This window comes from Miscanthus floridulus, chromosome 6, assembly GCF_019320115.1.
Source record: "Miscanthus floridulus cultivar M001 chromosome 6, ASM1932011v1, whole genome shotgun sequence".
Taxonomy (NCBI): Eukaryota; Viridiplantae; Streptophyta; class Magnoliopsida; order Poales; family Poaceae; genus Miscanthus; species Miscanthus floridulus.
In genome coordinates, this window is record NC_089585.1 from 112,978,150 (window position 1) to 112,994,900 (window position 16,751).

The 16,751-nt window shown below is 44.2% G+C and overlaps 2 protein-coding genes across 2 annotated transcripts; one reads left to right on the forward strand and one right to left on the reverse strand.

Annotated features, from left to right (window-relative positions):
* Positions 1-8,765: 8,765 nt before the first annotated feature.
* LOC136461037 (ABC transporter I family member 10-like) lies at positions 8,766-10,974 on the reverse strand. The gene is made up of 3 exons (XM_066460512.1): positions 10,675-10,974; positions 9,657-9,743; positions 8,766-8,924 (listed from the first exon to the last, which is right to left on the reverse strand). The coding sequence occupies exons 1-3, from the start codon at positions 10,972-10,974 to the stop codon at positions 8,766-8,768; spliced, it is 546 nt and encodes a 181-aa protein (XP_066316609.1).
* A 1,489-nt stretch (positions 10,975-12,463) lies between these two features.
* Positions 12,464-13,386, forward strand: LOC136459105 (copper transporter 1-like). The gene has a single exon (XM_066459008.1). The coding sequence runs from the start codon at positions 12,578-12,580 to the stop codon at positions 13,076-13,078; it is 501 nt and encodes a 166-aa protein (XP_066315105.1). The 5' UTR covers positions 12,464-12,577; the 3' UTR covers positions 13,079-13,386.
* Positions 13,387-16,751: the final 3,365 nt, after the last annotated feature.

Below are 16,751 nucleotides of genomic sequence, written 5' to 3' on the forward strand. Positions count from 1 at the left end.
GATCACGTCCAAACCACCCTGCCTGCTGGTCATGTGCCCATGTCACCATACGTGTGATACGTACGTCTACTCTAGGTAGAGTAGAGCCTTGCATTGTGCTTCCGACTTCCGGCAGCACGTGGTGCTGTAGGTCGCTTAATTAATTAAGAGCACCGCAAGAGATTAAGGTCAAAGGACTCCCTTTAGCTATTGTTCGTTTCTAAAAAAAACAATGCCCCAACAGTCTACCAAACTTTTCAATTATTATTTTCTAATGAACAGACACAAGATTATAACTATTTCATTGATATAGAAGAGAGTTTTACAACCCATTAAAAAGAAGGGGGGACGAAGGCAAGAGAAGCTACGACTCTGCGCTAAAAGAATCGTCCAACTGTTTTGCCACTGTTGCAATCCAAGTTGCCGCTTCATTTTTAATGATATATTCATAAGAGATGTCGTTAAATTAAGCTTCTCGATGCCTAAAGATTGGTATTTCTTTTCTTCCAAATTTCCTAAAAGACAGAGAGTGAGTCGTCTGATGTTTTTTCGAGGTGTGTCTTGCACTGTTGTGATATTTGACCACCATTCTTGTAGTGTTGTGCTCCCTGGCCAGTTTTCGGGTAAACGTTTAATTTATTGCACTTAATTATCCTGTGTTTCTCGCTAGCTCCACTCGCTCCCAATTAGTTCTCTTTCGTGGCTGAGCACAAATTATAGAAATTAGGTTTGTTATACCGAACTCGATTTTTTTTGTGTCCACGACCCTCTCCTTCTCTAACTCTAGTGAGCTCCGGCATGCTTTTATTTTAGTGTTACGGGTTTGAGGGAGGAGGCATACATGTCTCTAAAGGACCTAGCTAGAGGTTTGTTTTGGATTCGTCAGGTAGCAAGCAGCTCTGGCCAGGAGCCAACTAAACAGGCCTTCAGTGTGGCAGTACGGGTAGAGTGTAGATAGACAAGAAAGCGATAGTGGCATGGGCGATCGCCTAGATGGTGGACGACAGTTAGGTAGATGGTGGCGGACATAAATTTAGCTATAGATTGAGTGTGTGTTGTAAACTGAGGTGAACGAGTTGCCCTCTCCTGGGTCTCTCGGTTTCATGTTATATACACGCGAACAGCCCCCGCGGTGGCTTGTACAAGAAGTGTAGATTACAACAAGAAAGAGAGGATAAGATCTATCATATACATCTTGGATTACAAGTAACAAAGGGCGGCTCACAACCTAGGCTAACCTATCCGTGAATAGTAGGTGCTAACACCCACTGATGTACATGTTTTTCCAACACCTCCACTCAATCTCAGCCGGCCACTAGGTTAAGATTGCTTCTAAACTTGTCAATCTTGGACGCCACAATGGGTTTTGTGAAACCATCAGCTAATTGATCACCAGTATGTATGAACCGAATCTCAAGTAACTTCTGAGCCACTTTTTCTCTCACAAAGTGGAAGTCTATCTCTATATGCTTTGTGCGTGCGTGAAACACAGGGTTTGTAGAAAGATATGTAGCTCCAATGTTGTGACACCACAATTGTGCCGCTAGTGAATGTTGAATTCCCAATTCATCAAGTAGCTTTTGAACCCACATAACTTCTGCAGTCGCATTAGCTAGAGATTTATATTCCGCTTCAGTACTGGATCGAGAAACCGTGGCTTGCTTCTTGGCACACCATGATATCAGATTTGGACCAAGGAACACAGCAAAGCCACCGGTCGATCTCCTGTCATATGGACACCCTGCCCAATTTGCATCAGAGAATGCACTCACTAGCATAGATGGCAACCGACCTATTTTGAGTCCCAAGCTCAAAGTTCCTTGAACATAGCACAAAATTCTTTTCACAGCACTCAAATGTGCAGTTGTAGGCTCATGAAGAAATTGACACACCTTGTTCACATGAAAAAATGAAATATCCGGCCTTGTAAGTGTCAGGTACTGAAGTGCCCCCACTAGACTCCTATATCTTGTTGAATCTTCAGATCCAAGCTTCTGTCCTTCTACAGAACTTAACTTCTCGACAGTTGAAAGAGGAGTCTTGATTGGCTTACAATTCTTCATACCTGCATGCTTTATTCCATCAGCAGCATACCTTTCTTGTGATAGCTTCAGTCCATCTCTAGACCTCTTAACTTCTATCCCCAAGAAGTAGTGCAAGTCACCAAGATCTTTTAGCGCAAACTGCTTCTCTAGTGCCTTAAGCAACAGCGTTTGTGGCTTCCTGCGAAGAGCTTGCAACTATAATATCATCAACATATACCAAAATAAACATGGTGAGTGTACACTTCTGGAAATAAAACAATGATGTGTCTGCTTTTGATGGAGTAAAGCCCAAAGATGTCAACTTCCCACACAGCCGAGCATACCAAGCTCTAGGGGCCTGTTTAAGACCATAGATAGCCTTGTCGAGCCTACAAACAAAGTTTGATCTTGTCTTGTTAGCATAACCCGGCGACTGACGCATGTATACCTCTTCTTCCAATACTCCTTGGAGAAAAGCATTTTGTACATCAAGTTGACGAAGAGACCATCCCTTGGATACAACAATAGACAATATGAGTCGAATGGTGGCCTCCTTGACAACTGGACTAAACGTATCTTCATAATTGATCACATATCTTTGCTTGTACCCTTTTGCAACAAGCCAGGCCTTGTACCTATCAACAGTTGTCGGTGTTTCAAGTAAACATCAACGAGTAAATTTGTGTTATTGCGAGTCTGGCCCGGATGGTGTGCTAAAAAGACACAAGGTTTATACTGGTTCAGGCAGAATGTCCCTACGTCCAGTTCGTGACTGCTGCTCGTGTTATTTGCACTGAATAGTTCATAGTAGGGGTGTCGACACGGAATTTCATCTCGTGCCGAGGGCACACGAGCAAGCCAGAAGGGTCCGCTCGATGGAGCTGGAGATCCGCCTAGCTTCAGCGCAGGGATGGTCGATCCTGCGCACTCCTCCCGAGACAGTGCCAGTCAATTTGACCCTGCAATTGACAAGGAGAGAAAGTTTATCAGTAATTAAGGGCGAAACATGCTGGTGTTGCCAGACAGTCCCGAATGTGCGGCTCTGAGAGCCGATACGAAAGGAGATCGACTAAATAGTCGATTTCAGCATATTCATAAGAATAAATCGGTTAAAGCTCATGGGGTTGTGTAAGAAGAATCGGTTATCATTTAGGATGAATATCATTCTTTAAATAAATATTGGTCAATGACAATAATATATTAACAATAATTAGTTTATACTGAGCCAATGACTGCAAGTAACCGAACCTTTTTTTTTATAAAAGAAACAGTTCATCATCATTTAACCATTTAATAGAGGTAAATCTAATGAACATATTAGATCTCATCTATCGCTATGACCAGTGGGGCATGAGACAGAATCATGTAGGCCGTAGAAACAATAATAGACTCGATGACCCTAACTTATTACTAATATCAGTGGAGCATGAGGCAGAATCATGTAGACCGTAATGCAATAATAAGATCATAGGGCTAACACATCTTTCAACCTATCGCTACTTCAACGATCTCGTGATGCGAACTGTTCGTCAAAGCGCTCGATATCGGCTAAAACAGCCGATTCAGGGCATAACGTACAGTTAAGATCATGTCCTCTCAGGACTAAATCTACCAAATAATGATCCCCACTCCACGGTGCTAACAGTAGGGTGTGAGGCAGAATCACACAGGCCATGATAACAGGCTATGGAACAATTTTCGCTAGCCAATAAATCTACTCAAGATCAAACACGCCTTAACCGCACGCTATGCATGATCAAGATTGATGTAAAACAACCGATAAAACATAACTCATCGTTTAAAGTACAGATTAGATCAGTTTAGATTAACAAATGATGGGTTAAAAAAGATATAAGGCCGATCTAAATCAATCTCAATCGAGCGAAGTGATATTGCTGTAATTAAATAAATAATAGAAGCAATAAGCAATATCGGTAACTTAATGAATCTATCCGAAGGAACGCCACCCTTAGATAGAGCCGATAACTTGACCTTAATCTAGTTCGAGTAGTGGAGGTCGACCGGATCAATATAGCCGTACTTGAACTAGACAAGAGTCGATAACTAACTTATACTAAAGTCGTAGTGGAGGTCGACCGGATCGATGCAGCCATATGAACAGAGGTATAAGCCATGACGATACTTACAGATAAGCAGTGGAGGTCGACCGGATCGATGCAGCCATACTTGCTGAAGAACTCACCGAGATCTACTCTACTCCTACTCCTAAGGGGTGGCTGGAGCCGAAAAAAATAAATAACTGGTATTTGATTGATTGTGTGTCTTTTACAATAGCCGAGCTTTGATATTTATACATGGGACCTACGCATGACTCCTATCTAAGCACGACTCATCACAATCTTTGACTCTAGAGAAAACATTTCTAATTTAAGATAACTTGGACTCTAATCTTTCCCTTTTTGTAGAGTCCAACATGCTTTGTTCCGGCACCGATCATAGCCTTTGTCGTTATCTGCTGGCGCTTCCTGAAGAAAGCCGATTTTAGTGTTGTATTCGAATCAGCTAGTTCTGATCTGCACGCAATTGATTCCTTGATGACATGATCTTGGAGGCTTGAGTCCATGCGACTCTTCTTCCAAATTTTGGTGTAAACACATACCCCTCAATTTTGGGATAAAAGTAATTTTATTACAAAATTATCACGTCTATATTCTCGATAGGTCCGCAGTCACGGGTAGAGAATCTTGATCTAGGGGTCTACTGTTTGTCATCGTCTATGTCAGCTCATGAGCCCATGCTTTAAAACTTTTCATGAGAGTATCATTGCTTCACAGGCATTTAGATTCATCTTTCCAGACCAGCTATAAAATGTATATCTGACCCTGGCGAGAGCAACTCAATAATCTAGCTATGTTTCTCTTCTATCTCTCCCCTCGAGTGCTTTCGACTCCGCCGGACCCTCTATCGATAGAATGTCGTCGGCAGTCCTCTGAGGGGTATCCTATGAAGGTAGATTGATCAGCAGAGGAGCGCGAGATCAAGAACAAGAAGGCAACAGAGACACACGAGTTAGACAGGTTCAGGCCGCCAGTATGACGTAATACCCTACTTCTCTGGTCTGTTGGTTTGTATTAGCTATTATATGATATGCCAGTGATTTTAGAGGAGGTCCCTGCCCACCTTATATAGTCCGGGAGGCAGGGTTACAAGTCGGTTAGATCTGAGAGATAACCAGAAAGTAATAACTGATTACAGGAATATTGGGATCATACGTATCCTAACAGATCTCGTAGTATCTTCAGGACATCTTCCCGATATCTTGCGGGAGGCACCGAGCAGAGTCGTGCCCTGCAAGGCTTCTTCTTGTGGGCTGGGCCACCCCTAGGGGCGCAGCCCATGTGGTCTAGTCGTGGGTATCCGAGGTCATACACCCCACAGCTAGTCCCCGAGCGCCTTGTACCCGTTGTGCAACGCCGTCTTGAGCTCGTCCGAGCAGGTGCGAACAATGCCGAGCAGTCAAGCTCATGGTCCAACCACCATGCTGACTTGCCGAGCAGCGTGAACCATCACCGAGCAGTGTGAACCGTTGCCGAAGCAGCGTGACCTATCATCGAGCAGCGTGACCTGTCGCCGAGCAGCGTGAACCATCGCCTGAGCAAAGTGACCCAAGTATGGCTTGCCATAAGGGTGTAAGGAGCTCAAGTTCAGAATCGAAAATTTCTCTGCAGTGGACCAAGTGTACCCACTTAGAGTCCGAACAAAGTTGTAGGAGTCAATCTTCCTCTGTAGGCATGTAGTCTTCGAGAAAGAATCCCGCACACTCACCGCGAGGTGAAGTATGCCCACTTAGTCCCCTGAGTCTGACAGCAGATGATGTAGTCATGTGGTGCCAGGGTCAGAAACTAGAAGAATAGTAGAAAACCAGCCAAGCAGGCAGCCAGTCCCCGGGCGTGGCCCAAAAAGAGACAAAGCACATTCACCGCAAGGTAAAGTGTGCCCACTTAGTCCCCTGAGCCTGACAGTAGGTGACATAGTCACATGGTGCCAGGGTCAGAAATAGAAAAACAATCAAAGACCAACGGAGCAGGCCGCTAGTCCCCAAGCTGCAGGCGGAGTTATCGGAGAAATCAAATCGTGGAGAAAAAACCGGAGTTACAGCTGTACAGTGTCAGTTACTGAGCCTCAATAAATGGCAGAGAAGTCGACGATATTTCAGCGCGGAGCAACTGATGGTAGCGATAAATGAACAACATGGGCTGCAATTGCGCAGAAGCCCATGTAACGGCCCATATGCCGCATCGGAGAAATCGGAGCGGCGCAGATCGCGGGAACGGTTTCCAAAAAACCCTTGAATGCGGAACGGTGGGGAAAATCCTATATAATAGTGCCGCCATAGACCCTGTTCCCACCTTTTCCACTTCATCTTCCTCCTCATCTCTCGCTCCGCTGAATCCGCAACCACATTTGCCTCCGCTGTCAAACCCTAACCAGATCTGAGAGATGGCGCCGAAGAGAGGAGCTGCGAAATCGAAGAAGACGAGTCCCAAGAAGGTGGACGCCATGGCCCGACGCAATGAGGAGTGGGTGCCATCACGAACAGGAGAAGCTGAGCTGAACCGATTGGTGGAAGCCGGCGTTCTCCCCAACCGTGCTACCATCGAATGGCAGCCAGCCCTCGGTGAGTCCTTTCCCACTCCTCATACTGACGAAGCAGTAGTATTCGAAGACTATTTTTGGTGCAGGTTAGGGTTTCCTATTCATCCATTTCTGAGGGATCTGTTGGAGCTCTGGGGGGTTACTCTGTGCAATCTCCACCCCAATACCATTTTGCACATCTCCATCTTCATCCACTTTTGTGAGGCATACCTCAGAATCCTACCCCATTTCAATCTTTTCCTTCACCTATTCTGGCTAAAGAAGAGAGGCGGCGCTGGTTCCAAGGTGGTCGGCGGGGTGTATCTCTAGCTTCGGGATGGAATGGCGAGTGAATACCTTACCATACCGCTGAACACGTCGCTGAAGGGATGGAACATCAGATGGTTCTACATGAAATAAAGCCACCCAGTGGTTCGTTGTAATGCCGACCACATCCTAGAAAGGCAGAGGAGTTGGTCGGAGCTGCCGAGCAACGACGACATGGAGCAAGTGAATGAACTCCTTGGCTTGATAAAGGGTGTGAAGACCAATGGTGGATTGGTGGCGGCAAGTTTCATAGTGCACCGTATACAGCCCTGTAAAGAGAGGGCGCACCCATGCTTTGAATTCAAAGGGGAGACCGATGATACCCGAGAGAGGCCAGAAATACTATCTAGGAACGATGTTGAAGAGCGGACTGTCGAGCTGTTCGCTCCACTAGCCTCCTTCAGGTTGTCAGGGTACACAAAGCCCTTCAATTACAAGAATCTGCCTCCTCAGGTGAATATCCTGACTATGTGTTTCCGAGAATTTTTTTTATACTACCGAGCAATAAACTGATCCTACTCATGTGAAGATCCATTCGTAGGACAGGGCGGTGTATTTCTCAGGTGTGCCGAGAAACGATTGGCCGCCGTTAGTGGATGCATGATGACCAGTTCAAATTGAAGAAAGCTTCATCGATGTCTCCTCGGAATCCGGAGGTATGGATACTGGTCGGACAGAGAGTCCTCCCCCGGTGTCAGCGAAAATCCAGGGGAAGAGGCCGACGACAGATGAGCTAGGCCAAAAGAAGAGGAAAATAGTAGCTACTGCTCCCACAAACCAGGCGGCATCTCTCTTGATGATGACCAGATCAATCGAACACGAAGAACCGCGGTGTTCGATTGGTCTGACGATGACAAGATTATCACAAACCCTCCCCCGAGCACGAAAGGGCCTCCACGCAACCCACGCGTGGAGGAACAAACCAAGGTAGGCGAAGAAGTCCGTGAAGCTCCGACAAGGAGAGTCCCCGAGCAACAAGCGGAGGGAATTTCTACGCAACAGACGACGGAAATCCCCGCGGGTCGGGCAATGGAGGTCCCCGAGCAACAAATAGAAGTAGACTCGGAGCAGCAGGTAGGACCAAGGCCGACCGAGGAAGAGCCAAGAATTCCCCCTGCCGAGCACAGGAGTCGACCCCGCGGCTACGCCCGGAGGCTCAAGCCGGCACCACCGGTTCAAGAAATTGAACCATCAGACCAAACCGTAAGTGTCCTTGTGATGACTTTACTTTGCTGTATTTCCCTTACTTCTGTTGTGACTGAATAACTGATTTGATACAGTGCAAAGCCAACAACTGATCCAGCCCCGCCCGCTCAGACTAAGCAGCAACCAGAAACTGGCCCTAGAGCGGTGGAGATGCCAATAGACCACATCCTGGAGTCCCCGAGTGTTCGGGAGCACGCGGGGGAGCCAATTGCTGCCACTGGTGGGCTTGATAGCCGCGAGCGACTGCCTACAACGGTGAACGAGTCAGTGACAGTGCCTTCGGCAATGGTGGAATCAAGGAGCGGAAAAGCTTTCGGCGCCGAAGGAGCAGACGGCGGTCCCCGATGCTTCAGAGGGCATGGTCGGACCTGCTATCCAACCACTGAGCCCCCAGGTGGTCCCCCCGGCTGCAATGGAGGAGGACGAGGTGGAGGAGATCGTGCGTGATGAACCTCGACCCCAAGCAGTCCGGATCCTCCGAAAGCGCGGCGATGAAATAGTTATTGTCGAAGAGGAGGACACCACCAAGGAGTTCAGGAGACTGCCCTTACCGGTGTGATGAAACAGATCAAGGTGAATACTTCATCTAGAAAGGTCCTGGTTGTTTATTGGAATTGGTTAACGATAATGTCATCATGCATGTTGTAGGAAATATCTCGAGTTGCCGAGCAGCGCCACCAGCTGATAAAGCGAATGGAGCCCCTTGCTGAGGAGAACGAAAAACTCATCTAATGGAAGTTTGAGCTTACCAAGACCAAATGCTACATCAGATTCCACTGTAGGCATCACAACCTGCATCCAAAGGACATAACTGAGAAAACTATTCTTCCATATAAAGAATTGGACACATGGATAATCTGGGGCTGCAGTTCTTGGCTTGACCGCCAGGTGGAAGCTTTCGTACATGCTAGAACATGTTTGATTCCAATGTGTGTGTTTGAGTTTTCAACATAAATGTATGGTTTGTCAAAAAAAATGGAAGATAACAAAGTTCATGGTTTACTAGACGGTAAGTTAGATTTGATTCAACTGTGATGTCCCCAACAAAGAAGACTACTAAGGAACACATAACTAGACTCACAAGTGATGGCACCTTTTCTCTAGCATGGTACAAGAATATTATAATCAGATTGCGTGACTCACCTGAAAACTAAGCTCCAAGTGAATTCAAGTGGATATTGTGTGAATTTGGAGCTCCAGCAGGATATGCATGGAAAAGCTTTTGTGACAAATTGTCCGAGTCTATGACATAGTTCATATATTGAGCCACATGATTAAATGTACAATTGCAAGCATAAATTTATATCGTTTAACCAAAGACATTATTTACTTATCCAATACAAAGTAAAATAGCCAATAGCTGCTTAGAGTTTAATGCATAAGCTGATACAAGTCACAGTGAAACTGAATTCAATAGATGCTATGTGAGTTAATTGTGTTGGCATACTACAGAATCCACTTAAAATCTATTGGGAGACCTGACAACAGACCAGTTAGAAAACTATTAAAGAGAAGTTTTACCACCTGGTGATCAGGATTTTGGAAGACATAGCTGCATGGTCTGTTTATATACACTGTACCAGTCGATGGATTCAGAAAACCTGCTAAAACCTAGAAAAACATGGTGTTGGTATTTATTTCCAGTGACAGTGACAATAAATGAATAAATAAATTCCCAAAGTTCTGTTACGGAGTAATCAGAAATGAGCACAATGTATGTAGCTAACAACTTTACAAGGGCAAGTAGATAAAGCCAACTCACGCTTGTTTCTTCCACATGAATATAACAGTCACTACATTATTATTTATAATTAAGTAACAGAAACTATATTCTGGCCCAAAAAACAATGGGTGCAAACTAACTCTGCCTACTGCCATTTGTTGCTCCTGTGCTCAACCCCTTTTCTTGCTTTGTGATGATGCACCAACACCACAAAAGAGATACAGAATTGACATTCATGACATCTGTACAAAGGTTTATTAGATTTTCTTATTGGCTTTTAATGTGGACTTTCTATTGATCCCTGATAGAAACTGAAAATTTTGTCGAGCAATATGTAGTTGCATCAGTACACTAAATGACACGCACATTCACAAGTCACCAAAACCTTTCCTGAGAATTTTGGGTCCCCCGAAAGTACAAATGCTTGCTTGAACATTTTCATGAAGTTCAACTACCCCTTCTCCCCAAAAATCTGTGCTCGCGACTCACGAGGTTGAGGGGCTGGATCTTGATTCTATCCAGATTGTGTCCTATTTTCATTTCCAATCGAAAAATGAACCAAACACTGCCGGACATAATTGACAGTATCTAACTCATCTACCAAGTAAATTGGGCACTACACGCAGCAGGAAACTATTTTCTTCGTTTCAAATTGGAGGCAACAAAGGCATTCCACGTTTTACTGTTGAATGCTGATAACCAATCGCTTAAGGCAAGCACCATTCTGAGGAATTCAGTTCGGATTTCAATTCTCAGGCCTGCACGAATAAAGTGGGAGCGAAAAACACGAAATGCTGCCTCTTAGTTCAGAGGAGGAACCTTCAGCAGGGTGGACTTGCCGCAGCCGTTGGGGCTGAGGAGCATCCATAGTTGCCCAGGCGGGACAAGGAGGGAGCATCCCTTAAGCACCAGCAACACCCTGCCCCGCCGCGTGGTCACCGAGAGCCCGACGTCGCGGCCCTCGATGGCGGGCGCGGCTGGAGGAGGGAAGGTCGAGGCGCACATCGCTAAGCTTCGACAAGGGGGAGCGTCCAGGGTGTGATGAATGGTGGTGGAGGAGGAGGACACGGAGGGACAGCACCAGAGGGGGCCGCCGCCGCCAGCGAGGCCGTGCGACATCTCGGCGAGCTAAGAAGTAAGAAGAGAGGACCGCAGGAGTGCAGGACTGAGGAGTTTCTGGGCCGGTGCTCGACTAGTATAGAATGCTTATTTCAGAGATGTACACGTAAATAATTAAACAACGTTTTTTTTCAAAGTTTAACTTTTACACAATTGTATATGACCATATATATATATAAAATTTGAGAAACACTTACACGTAACGAGACATAATAAAGTTATTTCTTGTATTAACCATATAATTTACAATCTGCCCAAGTCCTTAAACATGTCATGGAGATCTTCATGGCCACTTCATGCAAACTTAATCTCAAATAATTAAATATGTCGTATCAAGCTTTTTAAAGTAGATATAGCTTCTTAAAGTAACTCTATAATTCACTTTTGATAAATGAAAGAAACAATTGTATTTGTTCTTTTTAAAAATTAAATAGTAGATATAGTCGTAAATATATGTGCGCAACCGCGATGAATATTTATCTGGTTGTTTCTCGGTTTCTCCCTCTCTTCTATCCTGTTTTTCTTTGTTCAGATGATTTTCGGGTATTAGAAAGCTAACTAATGAAAATTATTGGACAAAAGAAAAAAAAATCTTCTTGGCATAATCAACTGATTTATCAAGTAAGTTTTAAGTACTCCATCTGTTTAAATTGTAAGTCGTTCCAGCTTTTCTAGATACATACTCTATCCATTCCAAATTATAAGTCGTTTTGACTTTTTTTTGTTCATCCATTTTGTTATGTATCGAGATATATTATTATATCTAGATGCATAACAAAATGGATGTACCAAAAAAATCAAAGCGACTTATAATTTGGAATAGAGGAAATAGTTTTTACTATGTATGTAGACATAATGTATATTTAGGTGCATAGAAAAAACTATATATCTAAAAATTAGAATAAAACTAATTGTTTCTAGCTTGTGTGTTCTATTTCATAATGGCCTTTTATTTTCATAATCATGTGTTAAGTCGGTTTGTTTATTTTGTAAACTCGATTGGGGCATGTAGTGTGTTACTTTTGTAACACGATGGTCTAACTCCTCTCTTTGGAGGATGAAATCGGATATTTCTTCTATTTTTTTTAAAAAAAAATAGGCAAACCCAATTGTGCTAATCCTCTTCATCGATCTCATCTCTGTGGACCCGGACTGTAAGTGACCTGTTTTGCTTCCTTGTCTAGGGTGCCGCCGTTGGTATTTTATGAGAAAAAGGGGTAGACCTTTCCAGGTTTAGCCACGCGGTAGACGATCCACTGCTCCTACTGACGCGTGGGGTCACCAAACCAGGTCCCACGTGTTCTTGACGGAAACATGCGAGTGGATATGTTGACAGGTCTGTCGCCATTCCTTGTTGACGTAATACCAGAACGGCACGGAGAGTTTTGAAAGGGGCGCATCAGATGGGGTCGGGCTCAGCATGGGTTTTTCTATTATAATGACAATTCTAAAAATTGTGTTGATTGGAGTCACAGACACCTTCTTCCGATTTATCTATCTTGATTGGCTTCTATACTTGTCTTGATCGACTTCCGTCGGTTTCCATAGTCTCACCTCTTACGCAACCACACAGAACACAACACGCGCGCCAAGGCGGACGGACATGGACATGGGAGGAGGGCACGGCATGGGCGGCATGGCCATGGCGCCGCCGCCGTCCCCGCCCGGCGCGCACGGCGGCGGCGGCATGCGGATGCGGTACACCCACATGACCTTCTTCTGGGGCAAGGACTCGGAGATCCTCTTCGCGGGGTGGCCCGGCGCGCGCGGCGGCATGTACGCGCTGGCGCTCGTCGCCGTCTTCGCGCTCGCGTTCCTCCTCGAGTTCCTGGGCTCCCGCGGCCTGGACGCGCGCCTCCACAAAGCCGGGGGCGGGCGGCCCGTGGCGGCGGGGGCGGCGCGCGCGGCGGTGCACACGCTGCGCATGGGCGTGGCGTACCTGCTCATGCTGGCGCTCATGTCGTTCAACGGCGGCGTGCTCCTCGTGGCCGTCGCGGGCCACGCCGCGGGGTTCCTCGCGTTCAGGGCCGGCCTGTTCGGCGACCGCCGGGCACAGGTGGAGGACGCCGGCAAGGAGCAGCTCGCGCCGGCCGCGTGCTGCTAGGCTTGTCGCCGGCGCCCCGGCGGTGCCGATGATGATCGATGGGTGGGTGTGTAAACGTTGCATAGTTCGGGCGTGTTTAATGGAGTAATTCAGTTCGTGTGTGCGGGCGTTCGATTGACTGAATACATATTGCTGTTTGGTTGAATCAAGAATTCTAAGATGCATGGTGATCGGCATGCATTTGTCGTAACAATTGAATCTGGGAGGTTATAATTTCGGTGATAAGCTGTGAATCTCTTGGCTGTATACTCGATCGATTTATCGTTTGGTACTTTGGTTGCCTCTTGGCTGTATTCTCTTCAGTCCATACCATACCCGGCTTGCCTGCGTGTGCATCTGCATGCAGGTTGTATCTGTTAAGAATTTCTCGATTACCATATATGTCCTGATAAGCTCATACCATATATTTCATGATGGACTCATACCATATATGCTCTAAAGACATCTATATAACCATATATTCCGTGATAGACTCAAACCATATATGCCATGAAAGCATCTATATAAAGAGACTAGATACGTGAAAAGACTAACGAAGAGATGCTTCCCTCAGTATACTTTGCTTGGGTTTGGACAAGAGTATCTCCTGTGTGTTCTTGTGCTTGGGTTTGGGCAAACAAGACACGATCTATCTCTACGACTTCTACACGTCTCTTTCTTGGGATCAGGAACAGGAAAATGGATCTGACAATCCATGAATAGTCCGATTCTTAACACGTTATCAGCAGCTCTTTCAACTGGGTGAGACGTTTTTAATTTGTTGATTATTTATAGATCTTGACATACTATGATGCTAATGATGGATTGATTTCGATCTTCCAACGCGTTCGCTCTCTGCTCACGATTCTGTCGAGCGCTGCACCGCCTATCTGCCGTGGGCACGCGAATGCACCATGGGCCACGGTTTCTACGCGGGGAAGGATTGGCCTCCAAAGCTAATAGTAGCGCATCAACGAGTACATGCGTACATGTATGCGATCTGCGTCTTGTCCATGTTCGTACAAAAGAACAAAGGCCGCGGTTTGTCTTCAGAATTTTCTAGTTAATCATTCTCTACTAGATTTAATCCCGTAGATTAATGCTAGTACATAATTTCCACGAGGACAAGTGGATGTGTTTTTTTTTCTTGTTTTATTTGCATTGGATCGATTTGTGCCTAATCATAAATTCATTTTTTGATCCATGTTTGATGCACCAGGGAGTTGCTCCTGATCTTGGAGGGCCACCTGTCCGCGTGCATGCATGCATGGAGGCGATTCGTCAACCGGCCGAGGAACTGTTGGATGACAACCTCGCGATCTCGCCCTCGACTCAGCGTCACATGGGCAGGCTGCACGACCTCCCAACCAGCTCCACGTAGCAGTCTTTGAAATTGGGTATGTCTTCACGAATACCTTGTTTTTTAATCTACTTGGTTTAATCCTGCTTATTAGTTTAGTAGGTTCTCTAGAAGTCTTCTTTCTGCTAGCTTATTTAATCAACAGATTAATGTCTTGCTGGCGTATTAGACTGTTGCATGTCACTAGAATCGTTTCTAGTTTTTGCTTGGCATGCACATTCTTTTTAATTAACGTGTGAAGATGTAAATCATGATTATATATATATATATATATATATATATATATATATATATATATATATATATATATATATATATATATATATAGGGAGAGACTATTCAGTAGCCGGCTACAAAATAAGTTATTCTGTAGCCACCTTCATTTACTATAATTTTATATACTAATTTACCATAATGTCAATACATATTTACGATAGTTGGGTTACTATAACATATGGGGATATTTACCATAACGTTATATTAAACCACTTAGTAAGGAGTTACTATAATCTCATAAATTAACATAGTAATTATCATAACTCAAAGTGGCTACAGAATAAGTTATTCTGTAGCCAGCTACAGGATAGTAGTTATATATATATATATATATATATATATATATATATATATATATATATATTGCTTGGTCATTATATGGACAAAACATCATGCAGCCACGGGACCTGCAGTCACCGAGGCTGGATTTTGGGACTATCTTGGATGATAAAGGACTGGAAACGATTTGCCTCCAGGCCCTCGCTGTGTATGTCTCAAGGACTTTTCAGCACCGCCCTACTAAAACGGAGGGGCTATGCCTGCTGCCAAGGCGCACACGTGCACTGGCCTAGTGAACCCGGTCTCATCGGCATCACCATGCGGTGACACATACCCTGAAGTTGTTGAACTCTCGCCACGACCTGTCGTCGTGTTCTACACCATTGCCTGAGGCCTGCTACCCACTTCCGTCTCAAGAAGCATGGCAACCACGCGAGCTATTGTAGTTTACTAGCGTCTACCCACAGGGTATGAGTTGCACGAAGCATTATCGCACATTTTTCCCTCGCGAGTGATGATCGGGCAACACGATTTAGCCTCCACCGCCGTTGATCAAACCCTGAAGTTTTGTTCTTGAGCAATATTTACATCTTTAGGGTCCTGCAGCACCATCAAATACTTTTGGATAGCATATATGCTTTAAATATTTTTTAGCATATTTTTTTATGTAACTTCCATTAGATAATCTAGAAGCAGAATTTTCTAGATTTATGAGCTTCCATAAAATTTGTGTTAAAATTGGTTTTGACCCCTTGGAAGTTTTTCATATTGCCTTTATGTTTTCTTGCAATATATGGTATTATATTTTTTATGGGTTATATAATCCCGAAATATTATCCGAAGACCACTATAAATACCGTGGAACAACAAATATGCTTGAAAAATTCTGGGAAATAAATAACATGTACTCCCTCCATGTTCCTAAAGAATGTCGTTTTGAGGTTGTCTTAACTCAAACATTTTAAACTTTGACTACCAATATATTCTTTTAGGTTGAGTTTGAAAATATGAAAGTGATGCAAGTAGATTTATCTCGAAATATAGTTTTACAAAAGTATATATAGACTATATTTTATAAATATTTTATAGGAAAAAGTAGTGGTCAAAGTTGTTTTTTGAGACCGTGTCAATGTCTAAAACGACTTTCTTTAGGGACATTGAGGAAGTATGATTATATATAAGACCACTTTTTTCTCTCTAGCGCTCTCTTTTGCTTTGGTTTATGTACCCGAAGTAACCTGAATAAAAAACCATTGCACAAGACTTGTTGATACATCAGATACCTGAATTTGGGATTCGTTTGTAACTTCCCCTGAGGGGAACTAATATCTTGCCTAGGTATATTTGTCAAACATGATAATATAGGCTTACAACATTAGTGGGGTCAACACAAGACTTGAAGTCAACATGTTTGCCCTTGTCTCTCTGCTACAGAACAAGCACGAGGTGTCATCGTAATTGAGGTTTGTTCCAAACCAATTTTTTTTGTAACTTGAAGCAAATAGATAATACATTCCCCTGGGCAACATGAAGTTGCTATAAAAAATACCAAAAGAATTAATATTCTGAGATTTTTTTATTAGTGCGAAAGCACAATACTTCTTCCCGATAAACAACATTGTCTGTCTTTTTCTTGAACTAGTAAAGCCCCAATGTGCATATTAGGACGACACAGAATTAGAGGTACCCACAATCGCTGAAATGACAGTAGGCATCACAATGGGAAATCATTGTATTGTCTATACAGAAAGTAAGCCAAATGATATGGGTTCGCCCATA

Excerpts from the sequence above, each read along its gene's own strand:
- LOC136461037 (XM_066460512.1), bottom strand. The coding sequence starts at position 10,974 with ATGTCGCACGGCCTCGCTGGCGGCGGCGGCCCCCTCTGGTGCTGTCCC. Across the intron at positions 9,744-10,674 it reads GCAAGTCCACCCTGCTGAAG|GTTTTAGCAGGTTTTCTGAA; the intron begins GTTCCTCCTCTG and ends ATGTTTTTCTAG. Across the intron at positions 8,925-9,656 it reads TCCAAAATCCTGATCACCAG|GTTGTGATGCCTACAGTGGA; the intron begins GTGGTAAAACTT and ends CTTTGGATGCAG.
- LOC136459105 (XM_066459008.1), top strand. The coding sequence starts at position 12,578 with ATGGACATGGGAGGAGGGCACGGCATGGGCGGCATGGCCATGGCGCCG.